General features: G+C 39.9%; 1 protein-coding gene across 1 annotated transcript; it reads right to left on the reverse strand.

The window, feature by feature from the left end:
- Positions 1-3,038: 3,038 nt before the first annotated feature.
- On the reverse strand, positions 3,039-20,769 carry xk (X-linked Kx blood group (McLeod syndrome)). Its single transcript, XM_057852277.1, has 3 exons — positions 19,947-20,769; positions 11,090-11,352; positions 3,039-5,036 (listed from the first exon to the last, which is right to left on the reverse strand). The coding sequence occupies exons 1-3, from the start codon at positions 20,189-20,191 to the stop codon at positions 4,234-4,236; spliced, it is 1,311 nt and encodes a 436-aa protein (XP_057708260.1). The 5' UTR covers positions 20,192-20,769; the 3' UTR covers positions 3,039-4,233.
- Positions 20,770-21,642: the final 873 nt, after the last annotated feature.

The raw sequence follows: 21,642 nt of genomic DNA on the forward strand, positions 1-21,642 counted from the left end.
TTAATGCAATATCTACGTCGTTTTGCAAAGATGCCCATTTTCAGCAAAACATCACTCCAGTTTTTTAATGGTACATTGTGCTTGCTAGTTGCCTTAGAAGGATAATAGATGATTAGAAAACCTTGTGCAATTATGTTGGCATAGCTCATATCAGTTTAGGTGGTTAGAGAAGTTATAAAACTAATCTTCCTTTGAGCTAGTTGGGTATCTGGAGCATCACCTTTGTGGGTGTGATTAAACTCTTAAAATTGCCAGAAAAAGACAACTTTCACGTGAAACTTGACAACCTGTTCTTAGACATGAAGGCTTTTCCATAAGAAAAATTACCAAGAAACGGAAGATTTCCTATAACGCTGTGTACCACTCCCTTCAGAGAGCAGCACAAACAAGATCTAACCAGAGTAGAAAGAGAAGCAGGAGGCCCCGCTGCACAACCGAGCAAGAAGACAAGTACATAAGAGTCTCTAGTTTGAGAAATACAGTGCCTTGCAAAAGTATTCGGCCCCCTTGAACCTTGCAACCTTTCGCCACATTTCAGGCTTCAAACATAAAGATATAAAATTTTAATTTTTTGTTAAGAATCAACAACAAGTGAACAACAAAACAAAATTTATTGGATAATTTAAACTTTTTTAACACATAAAAAACTGAAAAGTGGGGCGTGCAATATTATTCGGCCCCCTTGCGTTAATACTTTGTAGCGCCACCTTTTGCTCCAATTACAGCTGCAAGTCGCTTGGGGTATGTTTCTATCAGTTTTGCACATCGAGAGACTGACATTCTTGCCCATTCTTCCTTGCAAAACAGCTCGAGCTCAGTGAGGTTGGATGGAGAGTGTTTGTGAACAGCAGTCTATAGCTCTTTCCACAGATTCTCGATTGGATTCAGGTCTGGACTTTGACTTGGCCATTCTAACACCTGGATACGTTTATTTTTTAACCATTCCATTGTAGATTTGGCTTTATGTTTTGGATCATTGTCCTGTTGGAAGATAAATCTCCGTCCCAGTCTCAGGTCTTGTGCAGATACCAACAGGTTTTCTTCCAGAATGTTCCTGTATTTGGCTGCATTCATCTTCCCTGTCCCTGCTGAAGAAAAGCAGGCCCAAACCATGATGCTGCCACCACCATGTTTGACAGTGGGGATGGTATGTTCAGGGTGATGAGCTGTGTTGCTTTTACGCCAAACATATCGTTTTGCATTGTGGCCAAAAAGTTCCATTTTGGTTTCATCTGACCAGAGCACCTTCTTCCACATGTTTGGTGTGTCTCCCAAGTGGCTTGTGGCAAACTTTAAACGAGACTTTTTATGGATATCTTTGAGAAATGGCTTTCTTCTTGCCACTCTTCCATAAAGGCCAGATTTGTGCAGTGTACGACTGATTGTTGTCCTATGGACAGACTCTCCCACCTCAGCTGTAGATCTCTGCAGTTCATCCAGAGTGATCATGGGCCTCTTGGCTGCATCTCTGATCAGTTTCCTCCTTGTTTGAGAAGAAAGTTTGGAAGGACGGCCGGGTCTTGGTAGATTTGCAGTGGTCTGATGCTCCTTCCATTTCAATATGATGGCTTGCACAGTGCTCCTTGACATGTTGAAAGCTTGGGTAATCTTTTTGTATCCAAATCCGGCTTTAAACTTCTCCACAACAGTATCTCGGACCTGCCTGGTGTGTTCCTTGGTTTTCATAATGCTTTGCACTTTAAACAGAACCCTGAGACTATCACAGAGCAGGTGCATTTATACGGAGACTTGATTGCACACAGGTGGATTCTATTTATCATCATCGGTCATTTAGGACAACATTGGATCATTCAGAGATCCTCACTTTACTTCTGGAGTGAGTTTGCTGCACTGAAAGTAAAGGGGCCGAATAATATTGCACGCCCCACTTTTCAGTTTTTTATTTGTTAAAAAAGTTTAAATTATCCAATAAATGTTGTTCCACTTCACGATTGTCCCACTTGTTGATTCTTGACAAAAAAATTATGTTTGAAGCCTGAAATGTGGCGAAAGGTTGCAAGATTAAAGGGGGCCGAATACTTTTGCAAGGCACTGTAGATGCCTCGCAGGTCCTTATCTAGCAGCTTCATTAAATAGTACCCGTAAAACGCCAGTGTCGATGTCGACAGTGAAGAGACGACTCCGGGATGCTGGCTTTCAGGGCAGCGTGGCAAAGGAAAAAGCTTTATCGCAGACTGGATAATAAAAGGAAAAGATTCATATGGGCAAAAGAACACAGACATTGGACAGAGGAAGATTGGAAAAAAGTGTTGTGGACAGACGAATCGTAGTTTGAGGTGTTTGGACTTTGGATCAGAGAGAACATTTGTGAGATGCAGAACAACTGAAAATACGCTGGAAGAGTGCCTGATGTCATCTGTCAACCATGGTGATGGTAATGTGATGGTTTGGGGTTGCTTTGGTGCTGGTAAAGTGGGAGATTTGTACAAGGTCAATGAGATTTTAAATAAGGAATCACTCCATTTTGCAACGCCATGCCATACCCTGTGGACAACGCTTGATTGGAGTCAATTTCATCCTACAACATGACGGTGACCCAAAAACCACCACCAAATTATGCTAGAACTATTTAGGAGAAGAAGCAGGCAGCTGGTATTCTATCTGTAATGGAGTAGCCAACACAGTCAACAGATCTCAAACCCATTGAGCTATTGTGGGAGCAGCTTGACCGTACGGTACGCAAGAAGTGCCCATCAAGCCAATCCAACTTGTTGGAGGTGCTTCTGGAAGCGTGAAGTTTCTCCAGATTACCTCAACAAATTAACAGCTAAAATGTCAATTGGTCTGCAAAGCTGTAATTGCTGCAAAGGGAGCATTCTTTGATAAAAGCAAAGTTTGAAGGAGAAAAATATTTTTTCAAATAAAAATCCTTTTTTCTAACCTTGTCAATGTCTTGACTATATTTTCTATTCATTTTGCAACTCTTTTGAAAAACAAAAGTGTGACTTTTGAAGGAAAACAAAATTGTCTGGGTGACCCCAAACTTTTGAACGGTAGTGTAAATATTGAAAATAATTACTAAGATAACATTTACTGACACTTGATTATTCATTTAATCATCTTTTTATTTTTGGATCTCAGTCCAATGTATTCATTTTACCTTTGACCACTAGAGGTCAGTCAAGCACAATGACAAAATCTGTACATCATAACAGCAGCAGCACATTTTGTAAAGCTTTCACGGCCGAGTTGAACAGAAATCAGTGACTGCAGAAAAGTCGAAAAAAAATTAACTCCATGCACACATTACACATCTGCATGTCAATTATGGGGAAAGTGGGGGTATTACTGCATAAATGTGCAAAATATAATGAAGATGTCATTTCTCCTCACAAATACATGCTGTGTATCGTGCAAATCCGCTGCAAAATCAGAACTCAAAAATTCAAAAAACTTAAAAAGACACAAAAAATGTATTGGGCTTTTGGGTTCAAACTGCAATTTACCGTACCTTCATGTTAATGGTAGATTGGACTCTCTATACTGAAATTAAGAGTGTTGGAAAATTCATAAATGCATGAGTGACTTGGTTAGCTTTTTGGTTTTAAAACTGTCAAGAATTTGATATGTGAGTTTGAGTAAAAAAAGCATTTTGTTAAGCAAGTTTTAAAACACGCGAGTTTGTGTATCATTCGTTCAATCCATTTGAAATTCCAAATCGTAAACTAATGTGGCGTTATCGAAAAGTAAATTTTAACAACACCGGATTCTGATTAATTTTGGTTTTAATTTGAGATAAGAAATGATACGCGGATTTGATCATGGCCTGTAATTTGATATTTAATGTTTCAATGTAAGAATCAGATTCAAAATCAAACGGAGTGAACGAAAAATGCTAACACCTCCCGTTGCTGGCTAATTTTTTAATGTATTGAACAAATGAAATACAAGGATTGTGAGGATCATATGAAATGTCCAATGGAATAAAGGTGATGAGGTGTAAACATTGAAAATATTAAGGACTTTACCTTACTGGCTGCCATTGACGGCTATAAACGTCCAATCTAATTGAACTGGGAGCTGGCAGCAAATCAACATTTGTTCAATCTCAGCCAACACTCCCATTTCAAATGGAGTGGACATCTACTAATTCATTGACGAATTAATTTAAATTCACAGCAGAATGATAATGGCACTGAAAAAGTTAACATTGCTATCATTGACTGCAATAGATGTCAAATCCATCCAGCGACAGCCATTAAATTAAAACAGTCAAGCCCCGCCTCCTCGATTTTCGGGAACATCCAAACACGCGTCCTCCGATGTCCCGACTGATAAACGGGGCCGTGCATCCCCGGACGGCACATCGGACGGGCTGTTGGACGAGCACGACAGGCACAGAAGTGTGCAGCAGTCGCCGACGTCCTGGCTGATGCTGGAGGCGAAGAGTCGCCGACACGGGTGGCAGTTCTTGTAGAAGACCAGCATGAAGAAAATGCAGGCGACGTAAGCTCCAAGCACCCCTAGAATGAGCAACGGCGCCCACATGAACTCATAGAGGTCAGTCCTGTAGAAGTACCAGGCCAGCAACAGCGAGGCGTTCTCGATGAACCGCATCATGTAGTACACAACCATGCGGTACCAGTTCTGGGATTTGTTGATCAAGTCGGGGTCACTGAGCTTGACCTGCACGGCTGACCAGCAAAAGACATTGATGCCGGCGTACAGGAAAGTCAACATGCACAACACAACGCTGGTGCCCACGTAGGTCAGCGTCTTCTCGATGTGCTGCGGGAAGGGCGAGTGGCTCCTCCAAAACAGGATCCACGGGTAGAAGAAGAAAGTCAGGAAGTTGACAAGAACCACGGGCAGGACCCAGATTTTCAGCACCGAACTAAAGAGAACCAGCACCGCTACGCGGCTGGCGATCTCGCAGGTGCGCCACAGGAAGATACACAGGTAGGCCTGCGGGCTCATCACCACTTGGTACTCGTCATATTTGATCTTGATGGCCAGGATGTTGCAGCGGAGGGCGCCGTACACAATGGACAGCAAAGAGATGGCCATCAGTGTGCCTGAGCAAAAAACAGATTGACATTAGCCTGGAATGGCATTTGATGAGGATTTTGGTGCTCAGTCGTGGCATATTTATGGTTTTACCTTCATTTGAGCTCAAAACAAAACCTAATAGCTAAATGCTAATATAGAGTGGAAGAGATCATTGACATGTTACTGAAAATTAGCATCACGTAGCAGTGTAGTTTGAATATTCACAGACAAATGACTCGAGGACACTCATAGACAAGAAATAGAACAACACGCAACAGAAAAACCAGTTATCAAGTTATATCAACATTTTAACTTGTACTAATACTATTTCATGGCGGAAAACACAGACAAAACTGAAAAAGGAGTTTCTGCTCTTGCACTCCTCTTTCAAAGAAACTGCTGTATTTTAAGCCAAAACAACAGTTGCGCTTGATAGAACAATATGTCTATATGCTGCCATAGCAGATTCATGGCGCATTAAGCCCCCCGAAGTATTTTTAATTTGTCAGTTTTACCCTGAAAACCCCCATTTACAGACGTCGCGCAACCGCTTTTGTTTCAACCCAGCCATAAAACGAAGATAATTAATTATATTTATTATTCCAAATGTCTGTCGTTTTTAGCTTAGAATAATTAATTGATGTCTCCTTTTTCATTAAAAAAAAAAAAAAAAACAGCTTTAAAAAGTTGTTCACTCACATATTTTAAACTTTTAAACATTATGTCACAATTAAAAAAATGGCGTCTGTAAAAAAAGTCTCGGATATCTACCTCATAACTATCGTTTAATTGTATTTTTTTTGTTACTGTTGCATTTTCTCCGATATGTTAGATGATAATCGATCCAAACAAAGAAAAAAAAAAAATTAAAGGGTAAATATATGAAAAAGTAAATCTCGACCACTCCTTGATGTCTGCATGTTTCACCCATAAAATCCCCCAAAAATCCAGCTGTGGCCATTCACAGCTGTGACTTGACACTCAGTGACACATGCTACATGGAGTACGCAATAATATCTCATTAAAGTCATTGCATCTGTAATTCTGCTCTCGCGTGCTCTTACCTCCAGATAGGGTTTTGCTGTTTAAGAAACTTTTTTTTTTTTTAAATGCCCTCCTGTTCAAAATTTTTTGTCCCCCAGAAAACTGAGATTTTAAGCTTTCCAATGATGTATCACACATGCATATCGGACAATTTTGAAAGTTGGCCAAATTAGGGATCTCAGAGCGGAACTTCAAGTCACCTGAGTGTTTTCCGCCATGTTATTGTCAATGCTTATCTGCCAAGCACCGCTGCCTCCAAGTTGCCAATCGAAAATAATTAAGTTACAACATAAGATGTCTTTAGTATACCTGGAGGGGATGTTTTATTTAAATGACGTAGGCAAATCATCTGTTCTGCTACATTTGGATCTCATTGCCGCATTCGACACAGTCAATCACGACATACAGTGCCCTCCATATTTATTGGCACCCATGGTTAAGATGTGTTTTTTAGCTTCTAATAATTTTTTTAAATTCAAATAATATGGGACCTTAATGGAAAAAAAGAGAAAAATCCAACCTTCAATACAAGTGCATTTATTCAGTGGGGGAAAAATCCCACATAAAGAAATAATTATTTAACATCAAATAATGTGTCACAATTATTAGCACCCCTGGTGTTAATACTTTGTACAGCCCCTTTTTGCCAACAAAACAAGGTCTGGGGACTGAGATGACCATGGGAGGAGCTTGATTTTGTGTCTGGTGAACCATTTCTGTGTAGATTTGGCCATATGTTTAGAGTCATTGTCTTGCTGAAAGACCCAGTGAGGACCCATCTTCAGCTTTCAGACAGAGGGCAACAGGTTTTGATTTAAAATGTCCTGGTATTTCAGAGCATCCAGGCTTCAACTGGGACCGTGTGCTTTGGTCAGATGAGCCCAAGATTGAGCTTTTTGGAACTAAACACTCTAAGTGGGTCTGGCGTGCCACGAAAGATGCGCATGCTGAAAAGCACCTCATACCCACTGTGAAGTATGGGGGTGGATCAGTGATGCTGTGGGGCTGTTTCGCCTCCAAAGGCCCTGGGAACCTTGTTAGGGTAAACTTCGAGTTGAAGAAAGGTACGCGCAAAGGCTGCACCGGTGCGTCACGATAAAGTTATTAAAACTTACAACTGCATGTCAATAATTGCAGTATGAAAAGCAACATTTGTAATCCAGAAGCTCTGCAGAAGAGCAGGGCAGAGTGATATTACATCTTTTTTTTTTTTCACTGCTGCTTTTTTATGTCGTAGCCAGCAGCAAGTAACCAGTCTACATTGTTCCTCGTTCTTCATACAGAATTTGTGTAAACTTTCCTTCGCCTATTTCTTCTGTCTGTTTCCACAGCCTCTAAATGCACATTTACACTGTTACCGTCAGTTAACTCAGCAGACTGATGCTGCATTCGAGGGAGGTAGGAAGTCAGAGTTTCCAACCTCCATCTGCAAAAACATCATTGGAACACCTCCACTATTTGATCGCTTTCGAGAAGGCAGGCTTGCTGGAAGTCAAAATGTCTTTTGGTGGCCAAGATAAAAAACAACTTGTCGCGATCAGCCATCTTTGCTATTTACATTTGCTTGGAACGCTTTGAGGTCGCAACTTATACCCTCCAAGCGGGATAAGTCCTACTTCCCACCTTCATCGAATGCAGCGTGAGCACGAGTGGCAGAAGCACTCCTCTCTATTGTGGTAGTATTACGCATCTAAAATAGTCCTGCAGAGTGAGATGAAGTGAAATGCTGTTTTTTGTAAAATTGTTTTGGCCGCATGGGTGTTTTGGAACAATAATCTGTCAGGTACGAGATGGAGGAATCAGTTGCGTATCTCAGACAGGACTTTATTGACGTTGACGGGCAAAGGAAACAATCAGTTTAAGCAGTAATGGACAGTTGACAATGCTAGAATATGCTGACTAACTGACGACCTGACACTGAATGCTATGTGTTCGTGCCTTATATACTGTTCTAAGTTGTTCTTTGTGACACATTAGAGAGCAAACTGTCTTTGTGACGTATCCTTTGTGATGCATGAGTGAGATGGAATAAGATGGTAAACTGTCTTTGTGAATGCTTTGTGATGCATGTGTATGATGGAATATGCTGGCACATGACAGAACTGTGTTCGTTCCTTATATACTGTTCTAAGTTGTTCTTTGTGACACATTAAAGAGCAAACTGTCTTTGTGACGTATGCTTTGTGATGCATGAGTGGGATGGAATATGGTGGTAAACTGTCTTTGTGAATGCTTTGTGATGCATGTGTATGATGGAATATGCTGGCACATGACAATCTGCATTTTGAATTTATTTGACTATGTTGGATCTTGTTCGTAGATCTGTATCATTTTTTTATTGGCATGCTAAGTTGGCCCCATTGACTCGCGCTAGTTTAGCCACTCCGGAGCCCTGAAACTAACAAATAAATTAAAAACTGCACGAAATTTGTTAAAATCAACTCCACCGACTAATTAAACCCTCGGTGACTCGAAGATTAAGCCTGGTGTCAAAAATTCTGAACTTCCGCTTTAATTAAACAAGTTAGAACAAGGCATTTGCAAGACTTCTTCCAGTATATGGCGGAAAACACATACAAGACTGAAAAAGCAGTTTCTGCTCTTGCAACCCTCCTTAAAATAAACTGCTGTATTTTAAGCCAAAAAAAACTGTTGTGTTTGAAAGAACAATATGTCTATATGCTGCCTTAGCAGATTCATGGCACATTAAGCCCCCGAACTATTTTAAATTTGTCCGTTTTACCCTGGAAACCCCTGTTTACAGACGTCGCACAATCGCTTTTGTTTCAACCCAGCCAGAAAACGTAGGTAATTATATTTATTATTCAAAATGTCTGTCATTTTTAGCTTAGAATCATTAATTGATGTCTAATATTTCGTTTTTTTTTTTTTTAATTATTCACTCGCATATTTTAAACTTTTAAACAAATTACGTTACAATGAAAAAAAACTGTACAAATGTCACGGATAGCTACCTCATAACTATCACTTACCGCTAATTGTATTTTTGTTTTGTTTTGTTGCGATTGCATTTTTTCCGATATGTTAGATGATAAACAATCGATCCAAACAAAGAAAAATTGAAAAACAACATTTAAAAGGGTAAATATATGAAAAACAATACCTCGACCACTCCTTGATTTCTGCATCGCGACCCTTGTTATATTACCATGTTTCACCAATAAAATCCCCCAAAAATCCAACTGTGGCCAATCACAGCTGTGTCTTGACACTCAGTTATACATGGTACATGGAGGATCGAAACAAGGGAATAATGCGATAATATCTCGTTAAAGTCATGGCCATAGGCGGAGTTTGACTTTTGGGGCGGGGGGACACAACATGCAACATGACCCTGAAACGCAGTGTCAGCACTAAAATTAACTTACAAGAATATTTATAATAATAACTTGACAATGAGTGTTTTTTTGTTTCCCATCATTCTTGAGGGGAATTCTAAATCAAACTGCTTAGCCAATACTTTTTCCACCAAGATCGTCATCCATTGAGTATGGTATGCCCGCCGGTGTTGTGCCAATGTAGTTAGTTACCCCAGTCAAAAATTGTATCCCCTAGGCAGAGCCATATGGAGGTAGATTTGTGTCTTTATTGTTCAATCCAAAAAAATGTTGCTTAAAAAACAAAACAAAAAAAAAGTTGCTTCAATCAAAATATATATTTTCAAACCCCAGAAAATGTCGCTTCAATCAAAAAAAAAAATGTGTTTGAATGCAAAAATAAATTTGAAACTAAAAAAAATGCATGTGAAAGCTATTTTTCTTTGATTTTTTGTCTTTTTTTTTTTGTTTTTTGATTGAAGTAATTTTTTTTGATTGAAGCAACTTTTTTGATTGAAGTAATGTTGATTTGTGATTTGTGCCGCATTTTGGCAAGGACATTTTTGTCTTTATTATTCAGTCAAAATTCAATCAAAAAATTAGTTGCTTCAAAAAAATATTTTCAAAAAGAAAAATCACTTCAATCAAAAAAAAAATTTCCAATCAAAAAAAGTTTTTGAATGCTAAAAAATATTTGAGATTGAAAAATTTGCATTTGAACACTTAATTTTTCATTGAAAAAGTTGCCTTTGATTGAAGAAATCCTTTTTGTGTTTGGGCCATATTATGGGTAGGACATTTGTGTCTAAATCATTCAATCCCCCAAAAAAGTTGCTTCAATCAAATAAAAAAATCATTTGAAAAATAATTTTGTTTTTGAAAATTTTATGCAGAGAAAACGACCGTCTACGTTGCTAGTCACGTTTTTTTCGAAAAATAATTTTGACCCATTATGAAAATATATTTTTTGTTCCATTTCATTTTTGTTGCAGCTTTATTGCTTTACAATTTATATAGAGTTACAGGCAATGACACCTTTCAGCCACCGGGGGGGTCTGCCCCCCCCTTAAAATCCGCTTATGGTAATGGCGTCTTTAATTCTGCTCTCACGTGCTCTCACCTCCAGATTTTTTTTTTTTTTTTTTAAATGCCCTCCTGTTCAAAATTTTTCTTACCCCAGAAAATTGATATTTTAAGCTTTCCAGTGATGTATCACACATGCATATCGGACAATTTTGAAAGTTGTCCAAATTGGGGGTCTCAGAGCGGAACTTCAAGTCACCTGAGTGTTTTCGGCCATATGTTATGGTCAGTGCTTTTCTGCCATGCAAAGCTGCCTCCCAGTGGCCAGATTACTTTGGATGTGGATAAAAAGCTAAACTACTTGTAGTTTTCAATGCAGATTCCTTAAAATTACCAGTTCAAAAAAAAAAAAAAAAAAAAAAAAAGCAAAAATAAGTTTGGAAAAAAAAAAAAAAATCTTGAAAATATTGACGATTTGACTATTTGATTAAAAAAAACATGATGATTTCGTATTTCAAGGAAGGAATGCTCTTTCAGGATATTTAACCACTGCCATTGACGGTAATAGACCTTCGATCCATTCTAACTGGGAGTACTCGTTTGTTCGCTACTAGCCCCTCCTAGTCTAAAATGATCAGATGTCTATTAATGGCAGTGAAACCAAGCAGTCTCACCTCTTCCGATCGATATGCCTCGCTGCAGCATGCAGATGTACAGCTGCAGGGTCAGCTGCGGTGCTGATCCCAGGAACGCTTGCATGACTGCGGTACGCGCGAAGGCTGCCCGGTGCGTAACTAGCTTGCCTTCGGCCTGGCCAACCTGGCGCTCCACCATCTCAGGCCTGCCATGTACTGGCATCTGCTTCTTCCTGGTGATGCTGACATAGGGATCCTCCACACGGCCCGCACTGCCGTATGTCCAGAATGCCTCCAAACACCTTAGAGCGACAAAATGTTGTTGAACATCACTTTGTACAGTCCAAAGAAAATAGTGTTTTCGTGTTAGATAACGTATTTTTCAGACAACAAATAGCTAGTTTTCTCTCTCTGAGTCCTGTGGTTTAGTAACTTAAAGCAGCTAAATTATGAATTTTACAAATTAACTAGCATCATGATTCCTTGTTTCATTGATTCATTAACTTGGCTTCATGATGGTGTTGCCACTTGGGTTGCGTTTAGTCTCTACCTCCGCACGAGTATTACATTATCCGACAACAATGAGGTTGAGTATAGAAACACGCGGTCAGAATGCATTGTTCAACACAACACTTTGTTTCTACATTTGTGTAAAGCCAAGTTGTTTATAGGTCACACATGCCAATTCATTGTTATGAGAAGACCCTTGGTGTCACTAAAGATTCATGCTTAGATGATTTTTTTTCAGTTTTCTACGTTAAAGCTGTTATGGCAGCTGAGTTTTTTTAAGGCACAATTATCTCCAAAGATGGGTCCATCTGATGCATAGTGCCATTACAGAAGAACAGGTAAAGGCAAATTTTAAAAGAACGGATATCCACAGTGAGGTTTGAGCAAGCTGCTATGCTAGCACCATGCTAGTTGCGTTCATTTTTCACTATTCTCATCGGAGGCACCGTCTGATGCTTGGTGTCATTACAAAAAAAACTACTTTAGTCAGATTTCAAACGAAAAAACATCGACAAAGTGCTACAACCAAACTGCTATTCTATGGCTAGCCCTTAGAGCTGTTAGCCCGCATTCATCAAGCATTATGGGGATTTTAAAAGACTGTTTGATGCTAGATAAAAAGTCAAGTTCAAGTGGATTTATTTTTCTTGGTTTCTGACTTGCTTTTTAAAGTGACCTGCTTTGGTGTGGATAGGGTTGCCAACTCTCTGAAAAAAAAATAAGGGACACCTCATTGGTAGGGCTAGCTGGCCTGATACCATCACGCTTTAAATATTTATTTATTTATCTTTGTATGTGAAAGGTGTGTAAGTAATATAATAATTTTATTCAAAAGTGAATTAATTTGGCACATATTTGAGTGAAAAAATACTAGAATAAAATTAGTATCTGTCAAGCTAAATTTAAAATTGTATAATTTAACCCTTAAGGTCCAGAGCCCTTTTTTGTGTGTGCTTCTATGTTTTTGGACTTTTTTTTAAATACTTCTTTCTAACGTGCAAACATAAAGACTGAGGTAGTCATGTTTTTTTTTTTTTTTTTTTTAACTATTTAGGTGTATTCAAAGTCCCCTCAGCACTGTTTCGCAAATGATCACTCCAAATGTGGAAATGCAAACAAAATTGACAGAACACAAAATATATTGCAAATAGTGAAAATAAAGTACGCAGAGAAGAGAGAGAAAACAAATGTTCATCATTTTGAACATGCTTTTTACTTGCGATGGAGTCCCCCAAACTTCTTATTTCCAACACTATTATGTTGTCTTCTGTCCTCCTCATGGCACACTACAGTACCTCCTCGACCAATAAGTTGAGCGGGATTGTCATTGTTCTGTCAGCTCATTGGTCAGAAAGGAGGAGAGGCGGGGGAAGGCGTTACCCTAAATCAGTGGTGTCCAAACTATTCCACATAGGACCCCAGTGGGTGCTGGATTTCATTCCTACACAACAAGACGACATCTTTTCACCAATCTGGTGTCTCACAAGTGTAATCAGTTGATTGCAGTCAGGTGCTGCTTGTTTTAGCACAAACGTCATTGGTTAAACTGTGCTCGATTGGTAGGAACAAAAACCAGGACCCACAGCGGCCCTTGAGGACAGGTTTGGACACCCATGCCCTAAATCAGGGGTGGGCAATGAATTCCACAAAGGGCCGCAGTGGGTGCGGGTTTTTGTTCATACCCATCATGAGGACAGCCTTTCACCAATCTGGTTTCTTACAAGTGCAATCAGTTGATTGCAGTCAGGTGCTCCTTGTTTCCACTGAAACCTCATTGGTTATACTGTGTGTGCTGAATCAGTTGGAACAAAGACCAGGACCCACTGCGGCCCTCGAGGACCGGTTTGCCCACCCCTGCCCTAAATATTCTTCAAAAGTACCATACCAGTATTCGTTCATTCTACAAAATAGAACACTATTTTCAATGTTCATGAGCCGGAGCCTATCCCAGCGAACAACGGGTTGGAGTCAGGGTATACCCTGAACTGGGTGCCGACCAGGACAAACCATTTTCCATAACATTAACAAATCCAATGGTCATTTCAGTTCTGCAACCACAAGAACTGGCATATGGTAGTGCTGCGTAACTCCAACTCTTGTGTCTCTGAAGAGCGCTTCAAAACAGACAGTCCGCCGGCAGGCTACTCTAACAAATTGGTTGCGGGCCAGACATTGGAGCAGAAGTTAAAGCACCACTGATATCATGCCCAAAATAAAAAAAGTTATGCCAAGGACCTTAAAAGACAGACAGTTGGCTTATAATAAGCACTTAACCATTTACGGTGATCAACATCCAGTCCATTTTGAATCGCTGCCAGCCCTAACAGTCAAAATAAATTGAGCATCCATTGTCGTCAGAGGCAATTATAATTTTGATAGTCGACTAATCACAGATTATTTTTTTCCATGAGTTGTCTCATCGGCTAACATGAAAATTACGTTATTTACTATTGTATGACTCCGGGCTTCATTTTTTAGCTGGAAATGTGTGTTAAATTAAAAAAGTTGGACTATTAATATTACCTATGTAACTGCAGTGGTATGAAAAAGTATCCGAACATTTTGGAATTTTTCATTATTCTGCATAAAATCACCATTGACTGTGATCTGATCTTTGTTAAAATCACACAGATGAAAATACAGTGTCTGCTTTAACTAAAACCACACAAACATTTATAGGTTTACATATTTGAATGAGGACAGCATGCAAAAAATGACAGGGGGGGGGATTAAGTAAGTGAACCCTCTGCCAAAGGAGACTTAAAGTGCTTGTGACACGAAAAAGCATGTTTATTTCATAATACACGCGGTATTTTATGCTCCTGAATGATATGGACCGCTTGGATGTGTGTGGAAGCGATCGCTATATTTATTTAGTTTTTTGAATCCCGCGCCAGGAAAATGAGTGACTTCCGGCTTCGGTCTCGCATTGAGGAGGAGGGCGCTGTGACGTGTACGGTAGAAGACGTCCTCTTCACGCTACAGTGTACTGTTGTGTATGAGGACGAAGGATTCAGCTGATTTTGCGGATTAATACTTTTATTTTTTGCATCACGCCAGCCAAACGGCTGCAGAAAAATCATTCTGTATGCGGGAGAGGCGTATGCGCCTTTTTGGAGTTTCAAAAGGTTCCCATTCACCGTGGATATTTACTGCGGGACCATTGGACTTACAAGGAAGTGAGTAAACATCTTGTTTTGTATTATGTCAAATACGAATACAGTGATTACAAAGTAAACACTATAAAATTCCTTTAAATAAAGGACTACTTACGTTTGATCATTGATAGGCATGTAAAAAGCTATCCTCACGCTCATTAGCAGTTAGCTGTTAGCACGTTAGCTACACAACAATTCCAGCCACCCTCCTCCAGGGAACGAACTGTAAATTGCTCTCCGCCGGGCGGTTTGCCGATCCGCAAAGAAACTCGACAACCGGGTCGTCATGTCAAATAATCCAGAATAGTTATGTGTGATTTTCCACTTCGAAGACTTTGAAACATCCCTCGGTTCGGGTTAGCATGTCGGCTAGCTGTCACTCCTTCTGGTCTGTTTACATTCTCCGAAGCCGGGGAAGGGAAATGACATATGTCCGATTTAGGTGTCATAAAATATCGTTCGGCAGGTGTGACAGTAAAGGTAAAGTCGACTGTTTTGACCATTATGGAGTAATTTTGCCATGTCTTGAATAAATGGATTTTTATTATTTTATATTCCATTTAGCACAAGTTATTTGTCATGACCATGCCATTTATTTAGCAATTGGGGAAAGTACTTGGGTAAAAAGAATATCCTGTAAAAATATTGAAGTAAAGAGACAGAAACAATGACATTTTGCCGCTCTCTTCGTCTCGTTTTCCTCATTGTGAATAGTTCCCCCTCGACGGGCTGACTGGTCCTTCTCAAGCCATTTATATAGCTATTGGGGAAAAATACTTGGATAAAAAGAATATCCTGTAAAAATATTGAAGTAAAGAGACAGAAACAATGACATTTTGCCGCTCTCTTCGTCGCGTTTTCCTCATTGTGAATAGTTCCCCCTCGACGGGCTGACTGGTCCTTCTCAAGCCATTTATACAGCTATTGGGGAAAATACTTGGATAAAAAGAATATCCTGTAAAAATATTGGGAGTAGAGAGACTGAAACAATGACCTTTTGCAGCTCTCTTCGTCTCGTTTTCCTCGTTCTGAACAATTCCCCCTCAATGGGCTGAATAGTAAAACCGATGAGCCTAGTCTACCGCTGACGTCATCCACCTGTTGGGGACGCTAAAGCCCTATAATTGTAGGTGTGGCTAACCGGCAGATTAAAAGACTAATTTCTCGTCATCTGCGCTTTGCTAAATTGTTGTATATGGTCGAATCGTCTCAAAATATGATTCTAATTCACATAATAATGCCATTTAAGACTTTTTTTCTGGTGTCGTATGCTCTTTAAAGAGCAATTGAAACCAATTTTTACCAAACATTTTAAGTCAGGTGTGTGCCCAGTGACTGATGAGTGGTTTAAAACTGCCCTGCTCACTATAAGAGACACAACTGGTAAGAAATGTCTTGATGAGAAGCATTGTCTGATGTGCATCATGGCAAGGTCAAAAGAGCTATCCGAAGACCTGCGATCAAGGATTGTTGATTTGTATAAGGCTGGAAAAGGATACAAAACCATCTCTAAAACTCTGGATGTTCATCAACCGACAGTCAGAGAAGTTGTCTACAAATGGAGAGAGTTTGGCACTGTTGCTTCTCTATCAAGGAGTGGCCATCCACCAAAGATGCCAAGAGTTCAGCACAGAATACTCAGAGAGGTAAAAAAAAAAAAAGAACCCTAGAGTGTCTACTAAAGACTTACACAAATCACTGGCACAGTCCAACATCTCTGTACATGAATCAACTATGTGTAAAACTATTACCAAAAATGGTGTTCATGGAAAGACACCAAGGAGGAAGCCACTGCTGTCTAGAAAAAAATGTTCGTAAAAAGGTACTTGGACACTCCACAGAAGTTTTGGCAAAATATTTTGTGGACTGATGAAACCAAAGTTGATTTTTTTGGGAGGAGCACGCAACGTCATGTGTGGAGGAAAAAGAAACAGCTCACCAACATCAACACCTCATCCCCGCCGCGAAGCATGGTGGAGGGAGCATCATGATTTGGGGCAGTTTTGCTTCCTCAGGGCCTGAACAACTTGCAATCATTAATGGAAGAATGAATTCAAAAGTTTATCAGGATGTTTTGCAGGAAAACCTGAGGCCGTCTGTCAGACAGTTGAAGCTAAAAAGAGGATGGATGCTGCAATAAGACAATCATCCACAACACAGAAGTAAATCAACGTCAGAATGGTTTCACAAGAACAAAAGTCACGTTCTGGAGTGGCCATGTCAAATTCCAGACTCCAGCAGTTTTGTAGAGAACAATGGGCCAAGATTAGTCCTGATCGATGTGCCAGACTGATCTGCAGCTACAGGAAGCGTTTGGTTGATGTTATTGCTGCCGGAGGGGGGGCACAAAATATTAAATGTGATGGCTCTCTTACTTATTTTCCCCCATCTGTCATTGTTTGCATACTATCCTCATTAAAATATAAAAACCTATCTATGTTTGGGAGGTATTACTTAAAGCAGACACTGTTTTTTCATCTGTGTAATTTTGACAAAGATCAGATCACATTTAATGGTGATTTTATGCAGACGTGAGAAATTCCAAAAGGTTCAGATACTTTTTCCGACCACTGTATGTAAGTGTATGGTTGCTTTACAAAACAAAAGCAAATGTTTGAACTATTATATCATTTTGATTCATTTTCTAACTGTATTAACCCATTCACTGCCATATAGTGATAGAAGTCGAATCCATTTGAACTGGGATGGCTGGCATTGTGTGATCACAATTACCTGCAATTTACCTGCTACTTGCTATATATATATACCGTATTGGCCCGAATATAAGACGGCCCTGATTATAAGACGACCCCCTCTTTTTCAAGCCTCAAGTTTGAAAAAAAGACTTTTTGAAGAAATTAATTTTTATACAGAAAATTACAGTACATCCGAAACAAATGATTATAACAATATATATTAGAGAAAAAGCGTTATGTTATTTTGCCTCATTCAAATCTTAATCTGAACATTTAAATATGTAAACTAAAGTGCAATCACATTAGTAAATGAATGGCTGCTGGTTTTTGAAATGTAAATAAACCAATCTATTGTGATAAAACAACACAATTACAATAACTGCATTAACCATCAAAGTGAAGTCAAACTGTAACTGTAGTCTTGAAACAAATATGAATAAGGAAAAACATTGCAATAAAATAATGCAAACTGGTTAAACTTGAGAGTAACTGAGATCTGTCATGACAGAACATCGCTTCAATGATATCTGGCGCCATCTAGCGTCGTGAATGGGTATAATGTCTAGACCACCTCTTTTTCAGTCTTATTTCAATGCAAAAAACACAGTCTTATATTCGGGCCAATACAGTATACCTGCACATGACGTCCAATTCATTTGAATTGGGAGGGTTGTTAGCGAATGAACGAATGTTCAAATGGATTGGACATCTACGAATGAAAAAATTAACGAGTTTTAAAGCAGTTTTAAAGAGCAACATGATTGGATGTCTCTCATCATCATTGACACTAAAAAGGTTAATTCGATAGTGTTGAAAATTGTAGTACCGTGAACACAATAATTCCAACTTAGTCATTTACGCATTCCAGGTATAGTTGTTGTCTTTTTTTGGGGGGGGGGGGGGGGGGCTTAGATAAGCGGATAGAGCCACTCGCTTCCCCTCTCAACTCATGTTGTGCGCAGATAAGGAGGCCATTGGTGTCACGCGCTATTCTTAGACGTGTTTTTCGCAGAGGAAACTTTCCAATGTACTTGTGTACACTTGGGGAGGAAAAGGAAGGATGAGATGGGATCCTCTGGTTGTGAATAAACAACAAGACACTGAAATGGGAAAAGTGCATGAAAACTTAAGCTTAGTCTGCACATATGACATGTGTAGGGAAGGGAGGTTTTACACAGGCAAGGATTAAGCTCAATCCTGTTTGATAGGCAAATGGCCAGAAACAGTGCTTTTATGACAGTTTATTTTGTGAACAGATGTACAGGAAGTGATGTAAATGCAGCAGCAGGTCAGTCAAGAATAAAGAGGCTTAAGCCATTGCACAGAAGTGCTACACTTACAAATGTCATCACTTTTACAAATGAATCAAATGCAAAATGTTCATCCTTTACCTTCAAGGATTTTTGTTATAACTAAATTATTTTTTTCACTTATTGTAATTGTCATTGTTGTATTTTTTAAAATACTATTAAATGTTAAATATTGTATTTTTAAAAGAATATTACTATAGTTGTTTTGTTATAATTTGTTTAAAGTTAATATTTGAATTTTAAATATGAAAAAAAAACATGAAAATACACATATTTAAACGTACTAAATGATTAAAAAAAGAAATAAAATGATTATTATTTTAAAAAAATATTTATCCACTAAAATGTGTTATAATTTGGTTCAAATTATTCAGGATAAAGTATTTGTATTTCCAAAAATATGCTAAATCTTTTTTTTTTTTTTTTTTTTTATTGATAAAATGTGTTTTAACTAGGTTACCATTTTTCAAATTACTGTCATATTTGCATTTAAAACTATGTAATAAAATGTGTTCAATGTTGCATTTAACTCATTGGCTACCATTAACAGCGATAGACGTCTAACTCATTTTGATTAGTTGGGCATATACACTACCTTTGATCCCAAACTTCCCATGATACACTACGTCATAAGTCTGGATCAAAGCGACCCCAAACTTTTGAATGGTAGTGTATTTAAAAGAAATATAAATAAGTAAAAACAGTCCTTTTATTTTGAAAATTGTACCACTTGGGATTTAGAAATATATATATATATATATATATACACACACACACATATATATATATATTTAAGTAGTCCTTAGCTGCAAGACCCCAGTTAAATTGGATTGGACGTCCATCGCCGTCAATGCCAGTTTAACATCACTCTCCCAGTTGACGAGGATATGATGTCTATCACCGTCAATGGCAGTGAACGAGTGAAAACACATTACATTCATTTTGTAAGGATTTTTCGCTCAACATATTGAACACAAAATTCAACTACATCTAATGTAATAATTAAACTCGACCCTATAAAGTTTTTTTTTTTTTTTTTTTACATTTTAAATGACAGTATTCTTGCTTCTCTTGGAACTTGTAGAGTCAATATCACTCTTTAAACAAATGCGCATGAGTCCATATCAATGAGTATAGATCAGCTGGGCTTGGCAAGCACCACATGAAATCGACCTGAATGACAGGCAGGAGCGAGCAAACAATGGTAATGGAAGCGACCGACCTGACGATGGGTCCGAGCTGTAGCATGTGCAGCAGTAAGATGAAGGGCCTGTCCCTGCCCAGGTCTCGATGAAAGAAGATGAGGGCGAACTGCACCAGCATGGACGGTACCAGCGAGAAGAGCAGGGTGAGGATCTGCCAGACCCGGTCCCCCGCCGAATGGTAAGTGGAGCTCAGGTAGAGCGCCGCAGTGATCTCGGCCGTGGACAGGGACACCGTCAACAAGATGGAGCAGGGCAATCGCATCCTCGCTCACGCCGCCATGAGGGGGCGGATGGCGAAGGCCGGTGGACGCGCGACCGTTCGGCGTCGGCGCCCGGCGGTGAAGCACCAGACCACCGTAGACCATCTGCGCCTAGTTACCGAGAGCGCCCACCTCGGCGAAAGGGGGCGCTAGGGTTCCGGCATAACGGAGCCGGACAGAAAAGCGCGCTGCGGCTTCACACGCACGACTCGTCATAAACGGCGCCTTGAATGACGCAGGCCATTTGACAAAGAACAAAGTGGACGAATTTGCATAAAAGAGGCTGTTTGATCTTTACTCAAGATGCTACAGTTCAACTCCTAATCTGTGAGTCGTCAACGGCAACGCTCATTTTTGGTGATAACCGCGCCACTTTGGCAATTTACCGTAATACTTGTAATTATTTCGCAACATGAAAACATCGATAATCTTTTGGTTACATTTTATTTGTATGTTTTATATTTGCAACAAACACTTTTGACATCATAATGGCGTACGACTGTTGATCAATAAGAAATACTTAAACCTGGTTTAAAAAATATACTCATCCATAAACAAAAAATGAATGACTGAAGGTTTTATACACTTTTGGGTTTTGTATCATACAGATGCAATATTCATTACATACTGCTTTTTTTTTTTTTTTTTTTGTATTGGTTATTGTCCTGCAACGTCATCATTCTTTGAAATTGATTTTTTTTTTTTTTTTTTTTTTTTTTTTTAATAAACCTGTCCTGTTCAGCTGTTTGACACGGAAAATGGTAAGTCTAAGTGCCCGGATTGTCTGAACAGTTTTCATGTTTCACATTGAGAGTCTAACATACTCCCATTGTGATCATTCAACATACCTTGTTTATGATGTCAAAGCACCGAACAGGAAGGGGTTATGGGGGAACAGAAGAAAAGAAACACAACAACAAGAAACATTGAACGTCTACACTAACTACTGCTATCGTCAGCTAGATGTATGTATGTAGACCCAATCGCCAATCCTGGCACCAGGACCCCCCACCCGAGTGCGCCCCATCACATCCAGCCGCATGCGAGCCCCACCAGGCGCGCAACAGCCACGCAAACGAGCGGAGACGCAACACGGGCGTCAACCCAGGGCCGCGGCCCCCACCAAGCCATCCCGGGGGGGGGGCGGTTGAGCCCGCCACCCACCCCCAGGATCCAGGGTGGTCCCCCGGGGAACCCGCGCACCCATTAACCGGCCTTCAGGGATGGCAAGAGGGGAAGCACCACCAACCCCACGCCCACATCCACCCCCGTCCAACCACCCGGCCCACGAGCCACAGCCGCAGCCCCCCAACCGGCACGGCACGCCACGGGACCCCCAGCGGCCCACCAAGCCCAGGGCAGAGCAGGGTCTCCCGCCGGAGCAGGCAACACCCCGCCGATAAACCGGCGCCCAGCCAGCGACCCGCAACGGAGCACAGGGCGGACACCCAGT

This window comes from Corythoichthys intestinalis, chromosome 12 (assembly GCF_030265065.1).
Source record: "Corythoichthys intestinalis isolate RoL2023-P3 chromosome 12, ASM3026506v1, whole genome shotgun sequence".
NCBI lineage: Eukaryota > Metazoa > Chordata > Actinopteri > Syngnathiformes > Syngnathidae > Corythoichthys > Corythoichthys intestinalis.

Coding starts and splice junctions, on each gene's coding strand:
- xk (XM_057852277.1), bottom strand. CDS start 20,191: ATGCGATTGCCCTGCTCCATCTTGTTGACGGTGTCCCTGTCCACGGCC. Junction 11,353..19,946: donor CAGCTCGGACCCATCGTCAG/GTCGGTCGCTTC, acceptor TGTCGCTCTAAG/GTGTTTGGAGGCATTCTGGA. Junction 5,037..11,089: donor AGGCATATCGATCGGAAGAG/GTGAGACTGCTT, acceptor TTTTTTGCTCAG/GCACACTGATGGCCATCTCT.